Source organism: Eulemur rufifrons, chromosome 16 (assembly GCF_041146395.1).
Source record: "Eulemur rufifrons isolate Redbay chromosome 16, OSU_ERuf_1, whole genome shotgun sequence".
NCBI classification, from domain to species: Eukaryota; Metazoa; Chordata; class Mammalia; order Primates; family Lemuridae; genus Eulemur; species Eulemur rufifrons.
The window spans coordinates 91,325,638-91,350,717 of NC_090998.1; the positions used below are offsets into that span (position 1 = coordinate 91,325,638).

Consider the following 25,080-nt stretch of genomic DNA (forward strand, 5'->3'; position numbering starts at 1 on the left):
TCGTACCATGGTAAGGAAGAACTGTAAGCCCAACCACCCACCGTGAAGTCAGCGACGGTCCAAACTTGTGGAATGGATGAATGACCAAGCAGATAAATCATCTCGTGCAACGCCCCCTGCAACCCTGTAAGGTAACACTGTGAATGCCGGCATTCAGCTGATGACCCCAGGACAGCCACGCCTGAGGCTTAGAGCCCCCAGTCCTCTCGGTGCCAGGGCCTTAGTCAGGGCACAGCTTGGATATCATTCCTACGTCTGCCCTGTCCTCTCTGGCAAAAACAGAAAAAGAAAGAAGCCCACAAGGTCATCCCATTGCATAGCGCAGAGACGGCGCACTCACCCCGTGTTTCTGGATGGCCACGTTGGTGAGATGCACGAACATGTTGTCCAGCTCGCTGGTACTCGGGGTGTACTTGACCGTGCAAAACCGGCAAAACCCAAGCTTGTACCTATGTAGGGATGAGGGAAAACATAACTAAAATGTACCACTTCATTCTCTAAAAAGAGTTGCTTTTTGTTTTTAAAATTTTAAAAGAGCTGCTTTCTTATTTGTAAGACTCACATTAGCATCCGGGTTAACTGCTCTTATTTTCCTCAGTACTTACCCTGTGCCAGGCACTGCGCATACACTGTTGCACTAAACCTTACAATGGTGCTAAGCAGTAAGAAGCAAGGTTAAAACACAACCTTAAGAATGGAAACAGGCCGGGCGCGGTGGCTCACGCCTGTAATCCTAGCACTCTGGGAGGCCGAGGCGGGTGGATCGCTCGAGGTCAGGAGTTCAAGACCAGCCTGAGCAAGAGCGAGACCCCGTCTCTACTAAAAATAGAAAGAAATTATATGGCCAACTAAAATATATATATAGAAAAAATTAGCCGGGCATGGTGGTGCATGCCTGTAGTCCCAGCTACTCGGGAGGCTGAGGCAGTAGGATCGCTTGAGCCCAGGAGTTTGAGGTTGCTGTGAGCTAGGCTGACGCCACGGCACTCACTCTAGCCCGGGCAACAGAGTGAGACTCTGTCTCAAAAAAAAAAAAAAAAAAAAAGAATGGAAACAAACCCTCAGGCCTCTTACATGTAACAGCGCAGTGGGCGATAGGTAGACACCAGGACGTACAGGCGCAGATCAAACTTCCTCCCACCAATTAGTAACGGGTTGTTAATATAGAGAGAGATCACGTAGGCTTCTTTAGTAGACTGAGACACAAACCTAAGCATCAGAGAAAAGTCAAAATTAGATGGTAAAAGATATGACACCAAAGACGGAATCCATGAAAGAAAGGATTGACGCACTAGACTTCATTAAAACTAAACATTTCTGCTCTGCAAAAGACACTGTCAAGAAATAAAAAAACAAGCCACAGACTGGGAGGAAATATTTGCAAAAGACATAGCTGATAAAGGACTGTTACCCCAAATATACAAAGAACCCTTAAAATTCAACAGTAAGAAAACAAACACCATTATGGCCGGGCGCGGTGGCTCACGCCTGTAATCCTAGCACTCTGGGAGGCCGAGGTGGGCGGATCATTTGAGCTCAGGAGTTCGAGACCAGCCTGAGCAAGAGCGAGACCCCATCTCTACTAAAAATAGAAAGAAATTATATGGACAGCTAAAAATATATATAGAAAAAATTAGCCGGGCATGGTGGCACATGCCTGTAGTCCCAGCTACTCGGGAGGCTGAGACAGGAGGATCGCTTGAGCTCAGGAGTTTGAGGTTGCTGTGAGCTAGGCTGACGCCACGGCACTCACTCTAGCCTGGGCAACAGAGTGAGACTCTGTCTCAAAAAAAAAAAAAAAAAAAAAAAAAAAAAGAAAACAAACACCATTAAAAAGTGGGCCAAAGACCTTAACGGACACCTCACTAAAACAGATACACAGATGGCAATTCGGCCTATGGAAAGATGCTCCACTTCGTACATCAGGGAAATGCAAATTGAAACAACAATGAGATGCCACACACCTATCACAATGCCTGAAATTCAGAACAATGACAACACCAAATGCTGGGGAGGACGTGGAGCAACAGGAACTCCCATTCATTGCTGGTGGGAATGTGAAGTGGTCCAGCCACTCGGAAGACAACTCGGCAGCTTCTTACAAAACTAGACCTACTCTTACCATACGATCTGGCAATCACGCCAAGGAGCTGAAAAACTTACGTCCACACAAAAACCTGCACAAGGATGTTCACAGCAGCTTTATTCATAATTGCCCAAACTTGGAAGCAACCAAGATGTCCTTCAGTAGGTGAATGGATAAACTGTGGTACATCCAGACAATTGAATGTTATTCAGTGCTAAAAGGAAACGAGCTATCAAGCTATGAAAATACATGGAGGAACCTTAAATGCATATTATCAAATGAACAAAGACAATCTGAAAAGGCTACATACTGCATGATTCCAACTATACGGCATTCCGGAAAAGGCAAAACTATGGAAACAGTAAAAAGACCAATGGTTGCCAGAATTAGGGGGAAGGAGGGATGAATAGGCAGATCACAGGGGATTTTCAAGGCAGTGAAACTGCTCTGTATGATACCGTAATGGTGAGTGCATGTTGTTACATGTTTGTCCCAACTCAAAGAATGGACGACACCAACAGACAACCCCAATATAAAATACCAGCTTTGGGTGACAATGACAATGTGTTGGTGTCGGTTCATCAATTTGTAACAAATATACCACTCTGGTGGGGGGTGCTGACCACGGGAGACTGTGCACATGTGGGGAAGGGCACGTGGGAACTCTCTGTACCTTCCGTGCAACCTAAAACTGCTCTAAAAAATAAAGTCAATTAAGAAAAATTGATAGTGAAGACCAAAGGGGTATTTATTTGGCTGGTGACAAGCTCCTTCCCTCTCGCAAAGTGAGAGGCTGGTTCACCAGGGAGAAAACGGGGGTGAGGTGGTAGCTACCAGGGATAGCGGCCAGGGGGCAGTGCCAGCAGCTGCAAGACAGTCTCGGGGAGCCCATTCAGGGAAGTACTCCCTGGGCGTGACTATCTGGGGGCTAGCAAAGTGTAATGCACTACACAATGAGAAGGCGTCCCCTGCCACCCTGGGAACTCCTAACAGGTAAGTCATCTGCCCCACTTGGAAAGGCTCACACCGAGGCTTTGTCCCAGTGGCCCCTGGGCACTTCCAAGCAGCTAAGCAAACTGCAGGGGCAGAGAGGAGCCAGCAAACCCAGGAGGACACTGGACCTGGCCTGCAGACTAGCGCATGAGGACAGTGACCCGCCGCTCGCTGGGGTGTGCCGGCCCCCGCCACGCGCTTTATGCTTGTGAGCTCACTCCGCCCCACCACAACCCCATGACGGTGCTACTGGGGCTCCCAGTTTACCAGATGAAGAATGTGATGCACCGAGGGTCTAAAAGCAAAATGTATTGAGCCAGTAATTGCCAGACTGGGATTCAAACCCAGGACCCCCTGAGCCCCCAGGACTTGAGCACACACCCTGCTGCCTCAGAACTCCCACGACTGAGGGGGTCCCATGCCAGCTTGTGAAGTAGAGTGCCTGCAAGGCCCCTGCTGGCGACCCACTCCCATTCCCTCTCAACTAACCTCGGGAGGGCCTGTGAGTAATCACACCATTACAGCCACTGAGCCCCGCTGCGACACCCTGTGACAAGTGATGCACACCCCTAAGAGCGGGGGCCACCCAGCTCATGGCCAAAAGACTGCAGAAAGGCATGGAACCGCTAACTGGCTCCCAGCACACAGGTCGGGTGGCTTCCCACACTCACGAAGACGTCTTGCTGTCCCGAGACCACTTTTTGATCTGTGAGAGCTTGTTGATAAGGAAGATGCCCTTTCCCTGGGCTTTGCCACAAGGCTTCATGATCCAGGTGCTGGACGGGCTCTTCCTGAACTCCTCCACGAACAGGTTGTAGTCGGCGGGCAGCATGTAGGTGACTGGGACAAAGTCTGAAAGGGAAAGACACCCCGCGCTGGCGATGAGCCAGCCTGGCAGCGGCACGAACAGAAAACACTGCACGGCCTTTTCCGGGGCTGCTTCCTCAGCCCCCCCGCACACGCTCCCAGCGCCTACAGATCAAGGACTTCTAATACCAACAAGTTACCTTGATCGAGCTCTGCGTGCTGTAAGCACTTTACAAACCCGTTCTATTTAACCCCCACAGCCACCTGTGAGCTAGGCACTGCTATTCCCATTTAGCAGATAAGGAAACTGAGGCCCAGAGAGGTCAGTTATATAATTCCGCCCAGGTATGTGAAGGGATTCTGCAGCTAACCAGCAGTCAGTCCAGCTTTTATCACCAGATGGGACAGGGACACACCGTCCCTGCGTATGGCCAGGCGCATGCTGACCCCTTGTGGCAGTGTGCGGCTCTGGAAGTGTCACCCACAAAGCACATCCATTCCCAAGGCACTCACAGAAACTCAGACTCTAAACCTGGGCCCCGGTTGCCCCCGAAATTTCTGGAGATGTCTGAAACGAAACAAGTGCCCACCACACCCTGCACAGACACAGTCACAACTACAAACGTGAGGCCAGTGAAAAGGCACAAACCCAGGTAGAGGTATTTTCCATTTTCATCTTTTTCTGCCAGCGGACTCCCTTCTTTCTCTAGCTCCTTCCTGTATCTTTTAATATTCTTCACCATCAGATCCTTCCGCGTCAGTTCATAGTGGTTCGGGAAATGGTTGACTATTTGATCATCTGAGAGCCGATACCCGGTTTCAACGCTGAACACGTTTCGGATGGTTTGCACGCTCATCCTGAAAGACAGCACAGAGAGTGTGCAGGATGAAGCCCAGCGGCGACGTCCATGTGGTGGCAGTGCCCGTCACGGCCCCTCGAACGTTGACCAGGAGGCCCACACCTCAGCACCCTCGCCCGCTACTCCCTCAACGCCCCCAGCAGCACGGAACGCTTGTGCAGGGACTCGCGTGAGCTGGACCGTGTGAGGCAGGAGCTGTTTTGATTCTGTACCCTGAACAGTTTCACTCTCTGGCCCAGAGTAGGTGTTCAATACATGTTTATTGATTAGTGACAACATGACTGATAATGTAATGAATGAAATAAACGAACGAAAAGACAGACCCTTTTGACTCTGAAATTAGGAAACTCAGTTATGCAACATTTGCACCCAATTCAGGAAGGTCAAGGACCCCTTAAAACCAAAATCACAGGGGTTATTTAAGGGCCCTGTGTCAGCATTTCATGTTCTTGAAGAGCTTGCTGGAGATGGAGACAACAGTGTTGAAAGAGAAACGGATTCCTTCCAAGTCTCTAAGAAAGCCACCATCTCCCTGTCATACCCTTGTCCTCACCAGCCCCACAGAGGGACATGGAAGGAATATGGAGGAGGGACAGGCTGGCCCTGCAAGGAGCCAGTGAGTCACAGAACAAAGCAGGTTGCCACCTGGCCTCTTGGCTGTGGTCCCTGTCCCCCCAACCCTACTACCACCCAACAGCACCACCCGAAAGAGGGTGCCCAGAGCACCCAAGGGGTTTCTTTGGATTCCACGATCATTAGAATAAAGGTAATCAGGCTGGGTACGGTGGCTCACACCTGTAATCCTAGCACTTTCGGAGACCAAGGCAGGAGGATCACTTGAACCCAGGAGTCCCAGACTAGCCTGAGCAACATAGCAAGACCCTGTCTCTACAAAAAAATTTTTAAAAACTTAGCCAGGCATGGTGGTGCATGCCTGTAGTCCCAGCTACTCAGAAGGCTGAGGCAGGAGGATCGCTTGAGGCCAAGAGTGTGAGGCTACAGTGAACTATGATGACACCACTATATGCCAGCCCAGGCAACAGAGTGAGACCCTGTCTCAAAAAAAAAAAAAAACATAAAAAAATAAATAAAGGGAATCTTTTTTGACTTTTTATTATGGAAAAGCTCAACCACACACAAAAGTAGAGAGAGAGTGTAAGGGAACCCCATTACCCAGCTTCAACAGTCAACACTCGGCCATGCCACACAGCACTGGCTTTTTCTGAAACAATCCCCAGACATCACATCGTTTCATCTAAAATATTTCTAACAGGCCAGGCGCAATAGCTCACGCCTGTAATCCTAGCACTCTGGGAGGCCAAGGCGGGAGGATCGCTTGAGGTCAGACCAGCCTGAGCAAGAGTGAGATCCCGTCTTTACTAAAAAATTAAAAAGAAATTAGCTGGACAACTAAAAATATACAGAAAAAAATCACCCAGGCATGGTGGCACATGCCTGTAGTCCCAGCTACTCAGGAGGCTGAGGCAGGAGGATCGCTTGAGCCCAGGAGTTTGAGGTTGCTGTGAGCTAGGCTGATGCCACGGCACTCCAGCCTGGGCAACAGAGTGAGACTCTGTCAAAAATAAATAAATAAACAAATAAACAGGTGAAAATAATTTTAATATGTTATTTAACCCAATATATCCAAAGTATCACCATTTGAACATACAATCAAAATAAAGATTAGTGATGAGAAATTTTACATTTGTTTTTTCACGGCAATATTCTTTCTCATTCTACAAGGAGAAACTTCCCTTCATCAACAATTTAGATGCCTCGAGAAACAGCTCATAGAGGAAACACAGCATCGGTGCTTGATTCTTTCCTTTACCAGTATTTCAAAATGACAAGCAGGTTCCTTAACCCCTGAGGCGTGTCACATGCTACATTCTGTTACCTATACAACAAATTACCCCAATCTTAGCAGCTTAGGATGACGGCCTTTGTGCTGGATCTTGTGGTTTTGTAGGTCAAGAATCAGGGCAGGGCTCAGCTGGGCAGTACTGCTGCTCGTGTGTTGACAGAGGTCACTCGGTGAGTTTCAGCCAGCACATGGGCTGGTCTGGGGACCCAAGAAGGCTTCATTCACATGTCTGGCACCTTGGCGGGCATGACTAGAAGGCTGGGTGCAGCTGCAACTGCCATGCTCAGCACCTACCTGTGGTCACGGCAGCACGACAGCCTCAGGACGGTCACCTCACAGGGCAGCTGAGGGCTTCTGTGTGTTTCCAACAGAGGAAATGGAAGCTGCTAGTTTCTTTTTTTTTTTTTTATTTTGAGACAGAGTCTCTGTTGCCCAGGCTAGAGTGCCGTGGCGTCAGCCTAGCTCACAGCAACCTCAGACTCCTGAGCTCAAGCGATCCTCCTGCCTCAGCCTCCCAAGTAGCTGGGACTACAGGCATGTGCCACCATGTCTGGCTAATTTATATATATATATATATATATATATATATATATTTTAGTTGTTCTTATCATTTCTTTCTATTTTTAGTAGAGACAGGGTCTCACTCTTGCTCAGGCTGGTCTCGAACTCCTAAGCTCAAACGATCCACCCGCCTCGGCCTCCCAGAGTGTCAGGATTACAGGCGTGAGCCATTGCGCCCGGCCTACTAGTTTAAGGCCTGGGCCGACACATATAATTTTTACTGTAGTCCATAGGTCAAAGCAGTCAAAAAGCCTCCCCAAACTCATGAAGAGGGGACAAAGATGCCACCTTTAGAGGGGAGTGGTGTCAAAAACTGCAGCCATCTTTAATCTGCCACAAACCGGGTAAGCAGCTTTTGGGGGATTTTGGTTTTGTATTTGTATGAACTCATAGATTCAAACACATTGATGAGTTTCAGTCTGTTGCAGTTATTCTTACTGATGCTCAAATTGACCCTGTTTTGGGCAAAAGAGCTCTTCAAGTTGTCTCCTTAGTCCTTTTAATGTGACTCCGGTAGTTGTCAATGAAGTCCTTGCTTTTAGGCACAATAAGCTGTTCCAAGCTCACCTTGTACATTTCCTCCTTATGCCTGGAATTGGTCATTTCTCCAAGATGCCCTTTATAATAGTGAAACATTTACCTACTCTGCAGATTGATTATAAAAATGGCCCCAACTCCCCAGCCCTCTTGTTTCCGTAACCCTTGTAATTTCTGCAGCAACTCCCGCCTGAAGGTAAAGTCTATTTATTTCCTCACCCCTTGAATCTCGGCTGATCTTTGCTTTGCTTTGGCCAAAAATAATGTGGCAAAAGTGGTGATGTGCTGATTCTGAGACGAGGCCTTAAAAGGCCTTGAGAGCTCCCACTCTCCCTCTTGGACCCCTGCCCCCACCATGAGGACAAGCCCAGGCTGGCCGGCTGGAGGGACATGAGAGATAAGTGAAAAAGTCCCTGTTGCCCCAGCCAAGGGCATCGCAGACAGCCAAGCCCCAGAGGACCACCAGTTGACAGCAGATGCAAGAGTGAGCCCAGACAAGATCAGCTGAGCCCTGCCAGACCAAAAGAACCACCCAGCCAAACCCATGAACTCACGAACAATAAAAAATGGTTGTCGTAAGCCCTTAAGTTTTGTAGCATTTGTTACGCCGCATTAATTTGGCAATAGATAACTAATACACCCACCCTAGCACAGTCATTATTTTCATGTTTCGCATTCCTTCTACTTCCTGCCCATATGCCAGCTATTTTTGCAGTTGTTAATGGAATACAAACACAATTTCATAATATGTTTTTCTTACTTCTTACTTACTGTTATACAATTTTCCAAATTGCACTATAATTGTTATAATTATTTTTATGGTTGCACCATAATCCACTCAGTTAATGTACTTAACCTTTCCAATACTGTTTAACATTTACTTGTTTACAATATTTTATCCTAACCAATTTTTCCTGACAGTACACTTAATACTTAGAACAGGAGCTCTTAAGATATCAAATAGCCAAAGCTATTATACCACTTAGCTTTTTTCTTCTCTCTCTCATTATCTCTCTTTTGTTACTATTGTTAAGAATAGCTCCAAAATGCTTCTCATGTGGCATGAAGAAGGGAGGCGCTCGGTCCCTGCCCAGGCAGAGGTTACCTGCTAAGAGTCTATCAGAAGAACTTAGCACTGGCTGAGCCCATGGCACAGAGCTGTGGGCTGCAAGTCATCTCAAATACGTCTCATTCAGCCTTTTCTTTCAGAGCGCCTATAAAACAGGACTCGGGATCAATGACTGCATTTTAGCTGGGAGAGGTAAGCACGCAAACTAGATGCCAAAGCACACGCAGGTGCTGAGTGACTACAAATGCTCTATCTGCACTCCATGCTCCTGAAGACAAACTAAGTTGTGGTTTAAAACAGAGGTGACTTAACTGTCGTTAGGGGCAAAGTAAGGGCCATCCCTGTGCTCACTCCTGGAGAGAGACGCTGGGTGCCAGTGCACCGTGTGCCCAGGCCCATGCCAGGCTCTGGAGACGCTGAAATAAGCCAGGCCAGACCTCACTTTCAAGGGTTCTCAGTATAATGTGAAGAGGGGATGGGTGGGGGACATGACAGCACACAGTGTCTGCTGCCACGGCAACTGAATAATGCCACCTGGGAGCCTGAGAGGCAGGGGTGACTCCCAGAGCAGCCTCACACTGGTGCATAACAGATAGTGACAGCACACACTTACAGAGCGCCTACTGCATGCCAGGCACACAGAGAAGCCAAGATGGGAACTAAGGCAGGATCTGGCTCAGAGTCTGGGCTTCCAACCCTGGATGCGCCATCTCTGATGATGGGTTCGCCGTGCGTGTGCGTGCGTGTGCGTGTGTGTGTGTGTGTGTGTGTCAGGAATGGGGCAGGCAGAAGTACACCATGTACAAAGACATGCCTTAGTAGGTAAACAAAGAAAGACACACCTGCCAGGTTCCGTGGCTCACGCCTGTAATCCTAGCACTCTGGGAGGCCAAATGGGAAGACTGCTTGAAGCCAGGAGTTTGAGACCAGCCTGAGCAAGATAACGAGACCCTGTTTCTACAGAAAATAGAAAAATTGGCCAGGTGTGGCGGCACACACCTGTGGTCTCAGGTACTTGGGTGGCTGAGGCAGGAGCATCGCTTGAGCCCAGGAATTTGAGGTTACAGTGAGCCATGATGATGCCACTGCACTCCAGCCTGCACAACAGAGTGAGACCCTGTCTCGAACACAAAAACAAGATGTGCAGCCTCATGCATTGAGGGCGGGGTGGGGGAGAAGGGCAGTGGCTCGGAGAGGCCCAGTAACGTCTCTCAAGGCAGCAGCCAGGAGCTGTGTATGGTGGAAAATCCCCATCGGCCCCAGTATATTCCCTTCCCAGCCCCCAACACCTGAGGAATCACTGCAACGCTCCAGGGCCGGAGCTGCAGAAGCAACGGCCAGATACAGCTGCAGGTCTGCCTGTAGAGGTGTGCCAGAGCAGGGAGGCTGCCCCTCCCCCCCCCCAGGAATCCTGTTCTACTGAGAGAGAGAGCAGACCAGGCACCGAGGCCACCATGGAAGAAGAAAAGAGGAGAGTGGAGGAGGACACAGACCTCACCCCATGAGGTGGGGGAGGCAGAGAGAGGAGTACAGGGCGCATCTCAAGCTCCCATCTGGGTCCAGTGGGCCCAGAGTCAGTGCCAGGCTGCTGTCTCGTCCTAGTCTCACTCTTTCATTGTTGGTATCGTTTGTTGATCAGTCCAACTAAGCACCCTCTTGGCACCTGAGAGGGAAGCAAAAGCTGGCAAAAGCGCTCTCCCCGCTGCGTCTCCCATCCCTCCGGGCACTGACTGGAACTCTCATTCGCTGGAAGGCGGGCGCTGGGGCTCCTGTTTCTCACCCAGATTTTCCAGAGTGTTAACACACTCGGCTGTGCGGATACAGCTTGCACTTCACGTCCCAGGCTGACAGGCAGCGGGTGTGGGACCCCACAGCGTGTGCACTCATGACGTGCCCCAGTGAAAAACGTGTGCTGGGGGACAGCATGGCGGACGGCTTGAAGACCCCGACCTCTGACGACACAGTGCTTCACAAGGCACACTCTGCATCCGCCATAGATTAATCATACTGACAGGTCAGCTTCAGAAAAGCAACAGAGCCTGCCTTTTATACTCACCAGTAAAAATTCCAATCTTCATTTTCCGTCACTTGGACCCATCCTCTCTTTTCAAAGTTATTGATCAACACTGACTTCTCGATATCAGTGACCCATTTCACTTTTCCTGCCATAATCCTGGAAGAGATCAAGTTGTTAGAACTTTGAAACTTCAACATCAACTAACTGCCCCTCAAACCAAAGGAATCCTCTAAACACCGCAGGAAACGAGCTTATGTTCCCCACCCCAACCTCAACCTTACCCCGCGGTGGTTCTCAACCAGAGGCGATTCTGTCCCCCAGCAGACATTTAGCAATGTCTGGAGACATACTGGTTGTCACAGCTGGGGAGGAGGATGCCTCTGGCATCTAGCATGTAGGGGCCAGGGACGCTGTTCAACTTCTGACAACGCACAGATGGCCCCTGGCAGCAAATTATGCAGCCCCAAATGGCAACCTGTGTCAAGGCTGAGAAACCCTGGTCTAGTGGGAGATAAACAATCACCAAGCGTTCAACTGTAAACGTGCCGAGAACCACAAAGGAGAGGCATGTGGGGCTATGCCAGCCGGGCAGGAGGATGGGCCCTGCTCAGGGCGGGTGGGGAAGGTTGCCCTGAGTGGGGGACCCTTGAGCTGACTTCTGAAGTGTGAATGGAGTCAGCATGCCTGTCCCGATCAGAGTGCTCCTGTGTCCTTCTCCCCTCCCTGGGCATGGCCTGTAACTGCAGTGTGACCTTAAGTGTCTCTGTGACCACATGCCTCCCACTGAATACCCTCCATGGTCCCTCAGTGTCCTTAAAACTCACAGACCCTGGCCCTCACCTGCTTCTCCAGGTCCATCTTGCGCCACCTCCTTCACCCTCTGTTCCTGCCACAATGGACTTCTCTGCCCACTCTGTCCCCAGGCCCAGGGCCTTGCATGTGCTGGGTCCTCTGCCCTTGTTCTCTCCCACTCACCTGCCCACACCAACACACTTCCTCCGCAAAGCCTCCCGCCCCTCCAAGACCAGGTGTCTGGCCCCTCAGCACCCCCGCAGTTCTGCAGGTAGCACCTGCTGTCCCAGCTGGAGGCCGGGGAGCTGGCCGCCTCCTCACTGCTACATGCCCAGGGCCCAGCTCCATGACTGGCTGTGGGGGTTCTCGGTTCAGACTGACTGCCGTGGTCCCAGGCCCACCAACAGCACTGTGGGACTCTAAGCTAGTTCCAGGAGGACTCTGGACCTCAGCGTCCTCTAAGGAGTCTGGTTTTCACACGGTTCGGGCAGCCCACGACTCTAGGCTCCCACCCCAGCTCTGACCAGAGAAGGCTGTTGGGGGCTGTCCCCCCACGCCACGACCATCCAGGCTGCACGGTTCACACACTGTACTTAAAAATCTCACTGGGTGGTCTCACGCCACTGACTTCCACCTGGATGACGGCAGAAGGAACAGTGGTACTTTTAAACAATAAACCAGTACACTTTGTTATGCCTCTGTGCACAACTTCTTTGGAAGGGGTTTCATGCAAAACCGGGCTTGGAAGCCAGGGGGCCCCAAGAGCTCTGAGGGCCTTTCATGAACGGAGGCACCTGCTCCAGGGACTGGCAATAGCTCCACTTCGGGGCAGCTTGTAGGGCAGGAAGGGCCTGAGATATGGAGATGGGGCCCAGACATGCCTGGCTCTCCCGTGAGCCTGCTCCCTCCGCACCCCCCAGCGAGGCTGGAGGGTCACAGTGTCACAGAGGCAGGACCATGGTAGAGTATGGGCTCCCCAGCTTGGGTCTGAGGTCTAGATCCAATACTCACCAGCCGTGTGTGACTTTGGGCAAGTTACTTAACCTCTCTGAACCTCTATTTCCTCTTCTGTAAAGTGGGGATAACAACAGTGTCTACCCATCCCGTGGGGCGAGTGCCCACAGGTACAGCACCGATCAGCGCCCAGCACACAGCGGGCCCTCAGAAACACTCACCGTCACCATCGTCATCACCGTCCCCCCTCACGGAGGAGGAGGCTGAGGCACAAAGGTTAAAAGCCTGTGTAAGGGCCAGACTCAAGGAGTCTTGGCGCCCTGATTCAAACCCAAGGTGACAATACGCTAAGGTGCCACCTTTTCCACACAGCCGGTCGCTCCCCTCTGTGCACCTGACCTTCAGCAGGATGAGGACTGTGCCCAGGTCACGGGGGCAACACGAGGAATACAAGGAATCGCTCTCTGCAGGCTCCAAGGTGCCACGTAAATGACTGTTAAGTGGTCGGTCACGATACACGTGGAACTCCAGCACTCACCGTGCCAAGATGACGGCCAAAGCACGAGGGCCAGATCCGCACGCGGTGTTGACTCAGGTCCCAGAACAAGAGCAAATCCCACGCACCTCGCACCCCCAGGCGCATCTACGAGGACGGCCGAGGGGATTCGCACCTTCACTCTTCGATTTCGATTTCGGCCTCCACAGCCCCGCATCCCTCCCTGACCAATCCTGCCGCACTCTGCCCCCACAGTCCAACTGCAGAACCAGGATCTCGGGGAGACCCACCCCCCCAGCCTGGAGACCCACACCCAGCCACCCGGGCTGCACAATTCACACTCGGCGCTCACAACACAAGTCTCAGTGGGAGACCTCACCCCAGTCACCGGCTTCTGGCTGCAGAAGAAGGAAGAGTGTAACCTGAAGCCACAAAGGCAGCACGTGACACTCACACACCGCTTTCCAGGCGTGCGACCCCAAACCAGACAAGGCACACTGGGCAAGTATGCTCAGCCTCATTCACCCAGCAGGAAGTGGAGGCTCCAAGGAGGCAAGTGCCTCAGTTGGACCGTGAGGCGTTCTTCCGGGCCCCGTCCCTCCCTTCTGCCGTGTGGACAAAGGTCACTAATGGGCCAGTCTCGGGCTGCATCTACCACAGCACTCTCGGGGCAGCCACGGCAGCGCCCAAGTTCTCCTCAGCCTCACTGACTCTGGCCTCCGGTTCTCACCTAAAACACAGTTAGTGCCCAGACAAAATGTACACGGCACAAAATCAAGACACTCTTTAAGAATTTTATGAATACTACGGCAAAACCACGACTAGCCAGAATATTCAGTGGACGGCATCCCCAAAGATGCTCTTCGAGTCTTCCCTTGTTGCCATAAATATTTCTGAATCATGTCACTTACTGGCTCCGGCTGACCTCTGGCTGCCATTGCACCCGCTGCACGCTCCCCTTCTCGCAGGGCTTCGGCTGAACTCAAGCCCTTCCTGTGTTCCACGCACCTGCCCGACCCTCTCCTGCCTGCAAGCCTGTGCTGGCTCTGTCCCCCCACCTGCAAAGGCACCTCTCTTCCAACTCCCACCAGCCACGCAAGGCACAGTTCAAAGGCCCCGGGGGGAGCCACTCTCAGCCGTCAGCTGGAGGTAAACTGCTCTCTCGGACACCCTGTCTCCTCTCTGCCATCCTTCTTGGCACTCAGAACTGCCTACCTTGAATTTTAGTTCTTAACACAAGTTCTGTCTATAAATGCAGGAGGGCAGGATGTTCTTAGTCACCTGGTTCCCACTCATCCCACTGTTTCTTTCTAGATGAAGAGTGGCATTTGCATCACAGCTCACAGTCCATCTTGCGCGGCCCCAGTATCTCCAGCACCAATTCCACTGGCACGAGGGACACACGATAAACATTCACAGGACAGGGCAGGACTGCATCTGGGTCGGTCCTTTGAATCTGATTCTTTGCTTTCAATAGTTGCTCCCCTGGAGACTGTGAACTAAAATAAAATTTTAGGCTCACCACCCCCCACCAGCTGACTGAATGGACCCCCTCATGGCCAAAGGAATATTCTAAAACTAAATTGCCTGCCAGGAGGAGGGTGGTGAGACATGCCTCATCATGCCCCTCTCCCTTCTTGGGGACATCCTTTGTAACCCATTAACAGGCCTAAGGGTATGCAAGACACACCTGCAGGCCCTCAATTTACATAACAAATCTATGTCCGGTGGCTTGTATCTGATAAACAGCAACTATGTCAACACATTCCAAGCCTTTAGACAAAGCTTCATGTCTTTAACCAATTACAAGCCAAAGAATCTTTAAACCCACCTATATATAACCTATAAACCCCCGCTACAAGATGGCCCACCTTTTCAGGCCAAACCAATGTATGAGTCCCACGTATTGATTTATGACTTTACCTGTAACCCCTGTCTCCCTGAAATGTATAAAACCAAACTGTAACCCAGCCACCGTGAGTCCACTTTTTCAAGGCCTCTTGGGTGTGGCTCTGGGTCATGGTCCTCAAATTTGGCTGAGAATAAATCTCTTTAAAATTATTTTACAGACTTTGGTTTCTTTTCGTTTGACAAAACAAGACGTATTATGGGTTGAACTCTGTCCCCCCCCCCCCAAAAAAATGGTGAAGTCCTAACGTTACGGCAAGTGTTACAGCGAGTGGTCCCGAGGACAAACCGAGCGGCACACGGAAAATCGGAGAATTAACGTTTATTCGCCGGCGGGCTCAGACGGGTCTCGCCACCAAATTCTGAGCACCGTCTATCTAATTTTTTTCATTTTTACTAAGTTGGGGTGATCCAAGGGGAGGGATCTCAGGTGACTAATGCCCACCAGGCAATAGGTTAGGTTAGTGTTTTGTACCAGGTAATTAGGTTTAGTGTTATGCTGATGTGCTAGATGTTAGTGATATGCTAATGAGCCAGGTGTTAGGGTAGTGTCTTGCACCAGGTAATAGGTTTAGTGTTATGCTGATCTGCTAGACCTTAGGTTAGTGGTATGCTGATGTGCCAGGTGTTAGGTTAGTCATATGCTAATGTGGGTCTTCCGTGAGGGGTGGGGAGCTCAGGTGGCTGCTGTGCTAAGTAATAGATGGGGGTTTTCCTTATCAAAAGCACCAGCTCTTTCCCAAGACTGCTGGGATGACTGCAAGGTAATGCAGGTGTGGACCAGGCACACAGCAGCTACTCCGAAAGTTATCTGGGTTTGGAACAAGAACATCCAGCAGAAAGAGCTTTACCTTGAAGCTTTCCCTGATCTGACTCTGCACACTCCTTCTGTTCCCTACCTACAGCAGGCCTGACAGGCCCCGGGCTGGTGCTGGAACTCAGAGGATAAGAAATGTCATACTTATATTATCGCTACTAACAGCAGCTACCACTTCTTAAGCACTAGGATGCGTCAGGCACTGGGTTGGGCAGTTTATGCATATTCTCCTCCACTATGTATATTATTGCAGCTCACGTGACGCCATACACAGGTATTCTTCTCATTTATTTTTTCATTCTTTGTTTATTCTCCCCATTTTACAGATGAGGAAAACAGGGCTCCAGAGAGTAAAAGGCAGAGCAGAGACTATAACCTGTCCACAACCCACACCGCCTCCATCCCACACCACATGGCAACTGTTGGTTCACAGGTGCCTCTGGTGACAGACTGCACCTCTTGCAGGGCAGGGGAGTGGCTGATTCACTGTGTCACCAGGCACCCAGCTCAGACTCATCTGCAGAACAGACAAGTAAGCCAGTGGGCTGAGCCCCATAGCACGGAAGACTAGGCTGACTCCTTCCCAGCCCTCAGAATCACTAAGCCCTTTTCCTTAGAAAAATAAATAAATATCTGAGGTCAGATTGTTTTATTGTCACTTCCTCCTAAAACAGAAAAACAAAAGTGGGGTTAAGGATAATGAACTTAACATGTTACATCTCTATTGGTTCATATGAATTGATGCGTCTAAATTTTAAGCCACTTTCAAAAAGAAGTAGCATCATAAAAACCTAACCAGGAAAAACAGAGAGTGATGTATTGATCTTTTATGCTGAACCCAGCTCAAAATCTTAGTTGGGGCTGTCACCCGCCGAGGTATGCCAACCACAGAAAGCCACCCTGAAACCAGAGAGTTGCTGGTTATTTTCAGAAGATAATATGGGTCCTAGCCCTGAGGCAAGTGGGTAGGATCCCCACAAGCTGGAGAACAGGTTTCCCACTGACAGCCTGAGGGTCGGGGCCACCTATCGTCTAGCTTTTCATCCGTCCACTCAGCACTGACAGCCACTCAGGGCCAGGCCTGTGATAGGGAGACAGGAAACTGAATGAGACAGGCCAGGCATAGTGGCTGCTGCCTGTAATCCTAGCACTCTGGGAGGATGAGGTGGGAGGATCCCTTGAGCTCAGGAGTTCGAGACCAGCCTGAGCAAGAGCGAGACCCTGTCTCTGCTAAAAATAGAAACAATTAGCTGGACAACTAAAAATATAAAAAATTAGCTGGGCATGGTGGCGTGCAAGAGCTATGCTGACACCACAGCACTCTAGCCCGTGCAACAGAGCAAGACACTGTCTCAAAAAAAAAAAAAAAGAAAAATTTTGAAAAAGAAACTGAATGAGACAATCCAGAGGGAGGGAGCATGAGAGCCACATTCAACAAGCTATAAGCCCTGTCCCTCGCCAGTGCTTTAACAAAACAACAAACTTCAACTGTGGCCCTGAGGAGGAAGTGATTACTAATTTAATCCAGCAGCAAATCACATTAGGTCTACTCCAAAAGATTCCAGATTCATCCATGTCTCTCCACAGCTTCCCCAGTCTCCCAGACAACCACAGCAGGCCTGACCACCACCTTGCGGCCATCCCTGATCCACTGCAACCCATGCCCCGCCCAGCAGCAGACTGCCCTCTTGTACACACGTCAGATCCTGTCACTCTGCTCGTAACCCTACAGCTTCCCATTGCACTCAGAATAAAACTAGCAGTCCTCCAGCACCCACGAGGCTAGCCGTGCAAGATCTGGGCCCTTGTCACCCCTCAGGCCTTGTCTCCCACCACCCTTGTCACTAACCACCCCCTCTAGCTGGCCCTCTTTCAGCTCTTCATGCCCACCAAGCTGCATGCTGTCTTAAGCCTTTGCTCTTCCCCCGGATCAGGCCCCTTCTCAAAGGTCAACTGCTCGGAGTGGGCTTTCCTTGACCAGCCAATCTCAATCCTCCCAACCCTACCAAATTCACTTTGTTTTCTCCGTGGCACTCCGGTTGTACACAATTGTTTATCCAGCGCTACTCAAAGCCCACCTGGAGCTTGTTAGAAATACAGGTTCTTGAGCTCCTGTCCATCCAAGGAAGATACTGACTCAGACTCTCTGGGCCTGGGGCCCAGGAGGCTGTCTCAAGCTCTCGGGTGATTCTTACCCATGCTCAAGTTTGAAAAGAATTGGTCTAGTTCAAGTATTTGTTCCTTGGTGATCATCTGTCTTCTACACAGACGTATCAGCATCATGAGAGCAAGAACATTGTTCTGCCTTACCTCCTGTTGAGTCTCCAGCACCTAGTAGAGTGTCTAGCAGTAGCAGGTGCTCAATAAATATTTGATGAATTAACAGAAACAAATAAATGAATTCTCTCCACACACGATCAAACAAGTGCTATTTGTGCAAGCAGTGAATCAGGTGCAGTACAGCCCTACAGGGGCTGTGAGCCCCACAGAGGAGAGAGGCTCGTAAACAGCCATCCGTGTGAAGACTGCCAGGAGCGTGAAGTATCAATCAGGCTGCGAGTTGAGCTGATATCCGAGGAGTGTGGGAACACGTGCCTGCTGGAGCAGGCCCACAGGCCCGGAGGACAGATGCTTCGCCAAGAGGCCTTTCGCTTCCCACAGTTATTACTATGGCCTCACAAAAACCAGGCCAACCTTTCAAGAGAAACAGCAAGCTGGGGACAAGAACGTACATTCACAAGCATCATTTCGCCCTTCTTGCTCTAGCTATCAAAAAATGGGAGTCCTGGCTGGTTCGGTGGCTCACACTTCTAATCCCAGCATTTTGAGAGACCAAGTGGGAGGGTTGCTAGAGCCCAGGAGTTCCAGACCAGCCTGGGCAACATATCGGGACCCCATCTCTACAAAAAATTTTAAAATTAGCTGGGTGTGGTGGTCCATGTCTATAGCCTTAGCTACTGGAGAGACCAAGGCTGAAGGATCACTTGAGCCCAGGAGTTTGAGGCTGCAGTGAGCTATGATGGCACCACTGCACTCCAGCCTGGGCTACAGAGAGAGGCCTTGTCTCTAAAATAACAAAAAAGAAAATGGGAGTCCTTTCTGCCTGCCATGCCTGCTACCCCAGACATTTTGATCTACTACCACTACCAGTTTCAACGAAGTCCCATCTAGGCTAGGATTCTGGGGCATCTGGATTGTTTTCCTATAAGTCTTCTTTGGAAAGGAAAAAGAACCACCTTTAACGAAAATAATAAATAACAATGTAAACGATGACTTCACATGGCACAGTGCATTCGTTCACAGCTATGCCGTCACTGTCCCATGCTCTACAGAGGCTGCCTACCAGCGTCTGTAATTCAGGGCAGGGCCCACCGTTCTGTACTGCTACAACCCAGTACCATAATGTGCTCATTAGATGTTTCCTGAACAAAGAATCTTCTTAGCGAGTGCCAAAAAGGCTTATTTATATTATAATATATGTAATTACATATATTAATATAATACACAATAATGCATATATATGTATTATATATATTATTATATATTATTATTATTATAAGATGCTTTCCTTTCTAGAATTAATCCCCAATAAAGCCCCGGCTACGGCTACTCTACGGAGTGGGTGACCGGCCCCGCCCGGCCCCGCCCGGGGAAACAGGGAGTGGAAATGTCTTGGTCCAGTCACCCACAAGCTCCTGTCTCCTGCCCTGAGTTCTCTCCACAGGTACATGGCGCCCTGCAAAAGATGCCAACAGAAACAACACGGATTGCAAATGAATGGGAAAAGTCTAGGAACAATGAAAGTCTGGGATAACCAATAATAAAAATAATAATTCAATTACAATAAGCGGACGGCACAAGGTAAGGCATAGGAACTCAGAGGAGGTAGAGGAGCACAATGGTCAGCGCAGGCTTCCTGGAGGACGCGGGTCCGGCGAGCAGCATCTAAAATCCCACGGTCGCGGTCGCGTAGACACAGCCCCACACACACACTCCCTCACGCATGCGCGCTCGCCCGCACGCGCACGGCCACACCCTCTGGAGGCGGCGCAGCGGCAGGGCCTCACCTGTGGGCTCCGAGCGCCGAGGGGCGCCAGGGAGCGCGTTGGGGGCCGCCTCGCGCCGCGCCCCGGTCCCGCCCCCACCTCCACTCCGGCGCCCGCCCGGGGACGCTGCCCGCGGCTTGGCCGAACGGCCCGCGCGCTCTACTTCCGGGGCGGTGTCTTGGCAACCGAAGACGCGCCTGCCGGAACCACGACTATTTCCGGGGTCAGGCTTTCCTGGTCTCTATGCTCCCTGTCCCGGGAGCCAGCTATGCCCGGGGCTCAAGGACTAGGAAATGCCAGGCTGTGCACCCTGGAACCTTCTGGGCCCAGAAATGAGATTGAGCAGAGTCTGGGGCGCGGCATTGAGTGTAGCAAGTGGGAGGTAGAGCGGCGTGATGCTCAGGACCTTGTGTTCCATCCGCTGTTAGCCCCTCTACCGCTCTTCAGCTCAGCTTCGGTAGCTGGAAAATCCCTGCCATTGGTAGCACCGACCTCGTAGGGTTGCTGTAAGGATAATGGTATTTTGCGCTCAGCATGTAGGAATCAATAAATGGCCCACTCAAAGGTCACCTGATTGGTGAAGGGTCCCTCAAAATATACTGTAAACTCCTCTCTGTTAAGGAGGAGGCCAACTGGCCCAGTGAGAAGTTTAAAACTGAAATCAGACTTGGATCTGAATCCCAGCTCCAAAAATCAACTTGCTTTGTGGCTTTAGGCAGGTCACTTCACTTCTCTGAACCTCAGTTTTCTTGTCTGTAAATTGGGGATAACAACACGTACATTGAAGGGTTGTTGGGAAGATTATTAAAAAAAATAAAAAGAAGCCGGTGTGGTGGTGTGCCTTGTAGTCCCAACTTACTTGGGAGGGTGAGCCAGGAGGATGGCTTGAGCCCAGGGGTTCTAGTTCAGCCTGCGCAAAATAGTGAGACCCTGTATTTTTTTATTATTATTGTGTTTTTTTTTTTTTCTTTTTTGTAGCTCATGACGTGTAAGAGACCTATCTCTAAAAGAAAAAAAGTAACGTGCTTGGCACAGCACTTGGTAGTTGTTCAAATACTTGTCTAATTAATTCATAATAAAAGAGCATATATCCCAGACATCTCCCAGCTATAAAAGTGCACTTTAGAGGCAGCGTGAAAGAGGAGAAAAAATGCTCGCTTCCGCAGCACATATACTAAAACTGGAACGATGCAGAGAAGTTAGCATGGCCTCTGCAAAAGGATGACACACAAATTTGTAAAGCGTTCCATATTTAATTAAAAAAAAAAAAAAAAAGAAACAAAAGGGTTTATACCCCTACTCTGATATAGTCTAGCTTTTTGGGTGTGGGCAAACCCAGTCTATTAATTACGATTTCTGGCCGGGTGCGGTGGCTCACACCTGTAATTCTAGCACTTTGGAAGGCCGAGGTGGGAGGATTGCTTGAGGCCAAGAGTCCCAGACCAGCCTGGACAATAGTGAGACCACATCTCTACAAAAAATTTAAAAGTTAGCCAGGCATGGTGGTGCGTGCCGGCAGTACTAGCTACTTTGGAGGCTGAGCCACAAAGATCGCTTAAGTTTGAGGTTGCAGGCCGGGCGCGGTGGCTCACGCCTGTAATCCTAGCACTCTGGGAGGCCGAGGCGGGTGGATCGCTCGAGGTCAGGAGTTCGAGACCAGCCTGAGCAAGAGTGAGACCCCGTCTCTACTAAAAATAGAAAGAAATTATATGGACAACTAAAATATATATATACAAAAAATTAGCCGGGCATGGTGGCGCATGCCTGTAGTCCCAGCTACTCGGGAGGCTGAGGCAGTAGGATCGCTTAAGCCCAGGAGTTTGAGGTTGCTGTGAGCTAGACTGACGCCACGGCACTCACTCTAGCCCGGGCAACAGAGTGAGACTCTGTCTCAAAAAAAAAAAAAAAAAAAGTTTGAGGTTGCAGTGAGCTATGATCATGTCATTGCACTCTAGCCTGGGACACAGCAAGACCCTGTCTCAAAAAAAAAAGAAAAATTAAAAATACGTGCATGATATATGGCAAAGCATTAATATCCACAATATATATGGTTTGCACAAATCAGTAAGAACAAAATATCATACAAAAATGGGCAAAAAATACTGTTCCTTGTTGAAGCGGTCCACTCTCTACCATCTTTGAGAGTATACTATACTTATTTAAAAAAGGCAAAAAAGATGGAAACACAAGTTCACAATTCCAGAACAGAGGATGAAAAAAGCTAAACATGTGAAAAGATACCCAAATAACTAATAATTTGAGTCCTGAACTGGGTAAAAAAAAAAAAAACTAATAACTAATGAAATTGAAATTTTTAATTAGCTATTTTATACATTAAATTGACAAAAATTGAAAAGATAGCTACAATGTTAGAAAGAATATGGAGTTGGGTGTGGCATGTGCCTGTAGGTGGGAGGATCACTTCAGCCCAGGAAGTTCAAGACCAGCCTAGACAATACAGGGAAACTGCCTCAAAAAAAATGAAAAGCAGCATTCACATCCATTACTGGTAGGAGTGAATATTAGTACAGCTTTTGGAAGGCTGGATATTTGGTAGTATTCATCAAAATTTTATTTGTATTATTATTTTTTTTTAAGATGGGGTCTTGCTATGTTGCCCAGGCTGGTCTCAAACTCATGGCTTCAAGTGATCCTCCCACTTCAGCCTCTCGAGTAGCTGGGAATTCAGACAGGAACCACTGTGCCCAGCAAAATTTTAAATTATATATTCTGACCCCAAAATTCCATTTTTAGGAATTTATTCTATAGAATTATCTCACAGATAAATAAAGATATGTACAAGAGCATTTAAAGTAGTATTCTTTTTTTCTTTTCTTTTTGTTTTTAGTAAACTTCCCTAATGTGGAAGCAGTATTATTTCTAATGAAAAATTGTAAAGAATATACATTTATAACCATTGCAGAAATCTGGTTGACTAAATTAAAGTTCATCAATTTGATGAAATACTATTTAGCTAGTCAAAGGAAAAGGTAGATCTATGTGCGCTGGTCTGGAAATATATACGTGATGTATTTATTAGTGAAAAGTGCAAGTTACATAATTTTGTCTTGTGTGATCTCATTTTTAAGATGTGGCTGGGGGCCGGGCGCGGTGGCTCACGCCTGTAATCCTAGCACTCTGGGAGGCCGAGGCGGGTGGATCGCTCGAGGTCAGGAGTTCAAGACCAGCCTGAGCAAGAGTGAGACCCCCGTCTCTACTAAAAATAGAAAGACATTATATGGACAACTAAAAAATCTATATAGAAAAAATTAGCCGGGCATGGTGGTGCATGCCTGTAGTCCCAGCTACTCGAGAGGCTGAGGCAGTAGGATCGCTTAAGCCGAGGAGTCTGAGGTTGCTGTGAGCTAAGCTGACGCCATGGCACTCACTCTAGCCTGGGCAACAAAGTGAGACTCTGTCTCAACAACAACAACAAAAAATAATAATAATAATAAAAAGATGTGGCTGGGTGTGGTGGCTCACACCTGTATTCCCAACTACTCAGGAGACTGAGGCAGGAGGATCACTTGAGCCCAAGAGTTTGCAACTGCACTGCACTCCAGCTTGGGTGACAGAGTGGGTTAGGGTGACTCGGGGCACAGTGGATGCTCATGGTGACATCACAGCACAAGTTATGGCAAATCCCAGTTAATACATTTTGAAAAATACCCATGTATGAAGTATTAATTGCAGTTGTGCAAATATATATATGTTGGTTGTTAAAAGTTTTTTTCAAGAACATTACTGTCTTTTGGTAAGATATTTATACTACAGAAATAGTCTTAATTCAGAAGAGATTCATTTTCACATTTGGTTTTCTGCCTCAGTGACCATCTGCTATGAATGTGCGACATAGCAGAAAACTATCAGAGACACTCCCAACAGACAAAGCAGCGAGGGATTCCTGGGAGATGCGATCAGAGCAGATCAATTGGGAAATCCTAATAAAAATGAGGACAAACACTCCCCACCAAGCAAAGGAGAGAACCTCCAAAAAAGTGAGTTTTCTCAACAAAACCCTGTCATTTCCCTAAGATGATAAGGAGGGTAGATAGTGAGAAGGTGCATACATGCACAGTTGGCTGGAAAATTAATTAAGGGACAGCTAGGCTGGGCACGGTGGCTCATGCCTATAATCCTAGCATTTTGTGAGGCTGAGGCAGGAGGATCCCTTGAGGCCAGGAGTTGGAGACCAGCCTGAGCAAGAGCAAGATGCCATCTCTACAAAAAATAGAAAAATTAGCCCAGCCGAGTGACATGTGCCTATAGTTCCAACTATTCTGGAGGCTGAGGCAGGAGGATCTCTTGAGCCCAGAAGTTTGAGGCTGCAGTGAGCTACGATGCCACTGCACTCTAGCCCAGGCAACAGAGCAAGACCGTATCCCCTCCCCCACCCCCAAAGTTGTGCAAACTTGTGCAACTTGTAAATGGCAGTCTGGATTTAAACCTGGAAACCTGACCATTCATTCTGCCCCCCTAGAAAGTAAAGAGCAGCCTTCAGGGGGGACTGGTGGCATGCCTTCCAGGTGATGCTCTGATCTTTACTTAGTCCCTTCCTACCGTCTCCTGCACAACCCCTGCCTGGGGCCGTGGAGCTCTTTCAGTCTCTCATCATATATTTTTGGCACCATCTAGTGGAATGAGCACTAATCTGCATCCAACTTGCCGAGTTCACACCCACTTCTGCCACTTCTGTAAGGCCTTGGGAAGTCTCTCCGGCTACAGTGCTCTCACTTTAAACCGAGGTGAATGAGGCCTCGTACAGCACCCAGGGGAAAATTACACAGCTCGTGCGCTCAGGGCCTGGCACTGCTGGCTCATAGTAGGTGTTCAATAAACATTGTGGCCTGGAAGAGACTTAACTGCAATGGCTGGTTTCTGGGGCTGGTTCCTTGGGGCCAGGTTCTCCCAAAAACGACTTGAAATACCAACTCCGGTGTGGTCAGGGCCCTGGCTCAGGACAACCTGAGCTCAGCCCTTTCCCAGCTTCTGCTTCTATGAGGTCTGAGATGCATGGCCAGTGGGAAGGGCCGAGGGCCTGTGTCCCTCTCCCCCCTGGGCAGGTGGCCCTGCTGCTCCTCAGGCCCTAGAGTGGTGCTGTTGTCATATGACCCCAGGTCCCTCCCTCACCCACACCCTGGCACATTGCTTCACCCAACTATTGCCCCAAAGTTGGTGACAAATTCTGCATGGGTGACACTCCTACTAAGAACCACCAGCTGCACCAGCCTTACTGAGAAGACCAGAACTGGCTATGTCATTTGTGGGGCCCA

General features: G+C 49.4%; 1 protein-coding gene and 1 non-coding gene across 2 annotated transcripts in view; one reads left to right on the forward strand and one right to left on the reverse strand.

The window, feature by feature from the left end:
• Positions 1-19,911, reverse strand: part of TTLL1 (TTL family tubulin polyglutamylase complex subunit L1) — a 33,558-nt gene extending 13,647 nt beyond the window's left edge. The window contains exons 1-6 of the mRNA XM_069490353.1: positions 19,829-19,911; positions 10,834-10,950; positions 4,536-4,744; positions 3,751-3,931; positions 1,075-1,209; positions 341-449 (exon numbers count right to left, since the gene is read on the reverse strand). Of these exons, the coding sequence (XP_069346454.1) occupies positions 341-449; positions 1,075-1,209; positions 3,751-3,931; positions 4,536-4,744; positions 10,834-10,946 (747 nt within the window). The 5' untranslated portion in view covers positions 10,947-10,950; positions 19,829-19,911. The remainder of the gene's footprint in view (positions 1-340; positions 450-1,074; positions 1,210-3,750; positions 3,932-4,535; positions 4,745-10,833; positions 10,951-19,828) is intronic.
• Positions 19,912-20,957: 1,046 nt separating this feature from the next.
• On the forward strand, positions 20,958-21,063 carry LOC138397714 (U6 spliceosomal RNA). The gene has a single exon (XR_011235841.1). It is a non-coding gene; the product is annotated as a U6 spliceosomal RNA (small nuclear RNA).
• The last annotated feature ends 4,017 nt before the right edge of the window (positions 21,064-25,080 follow it).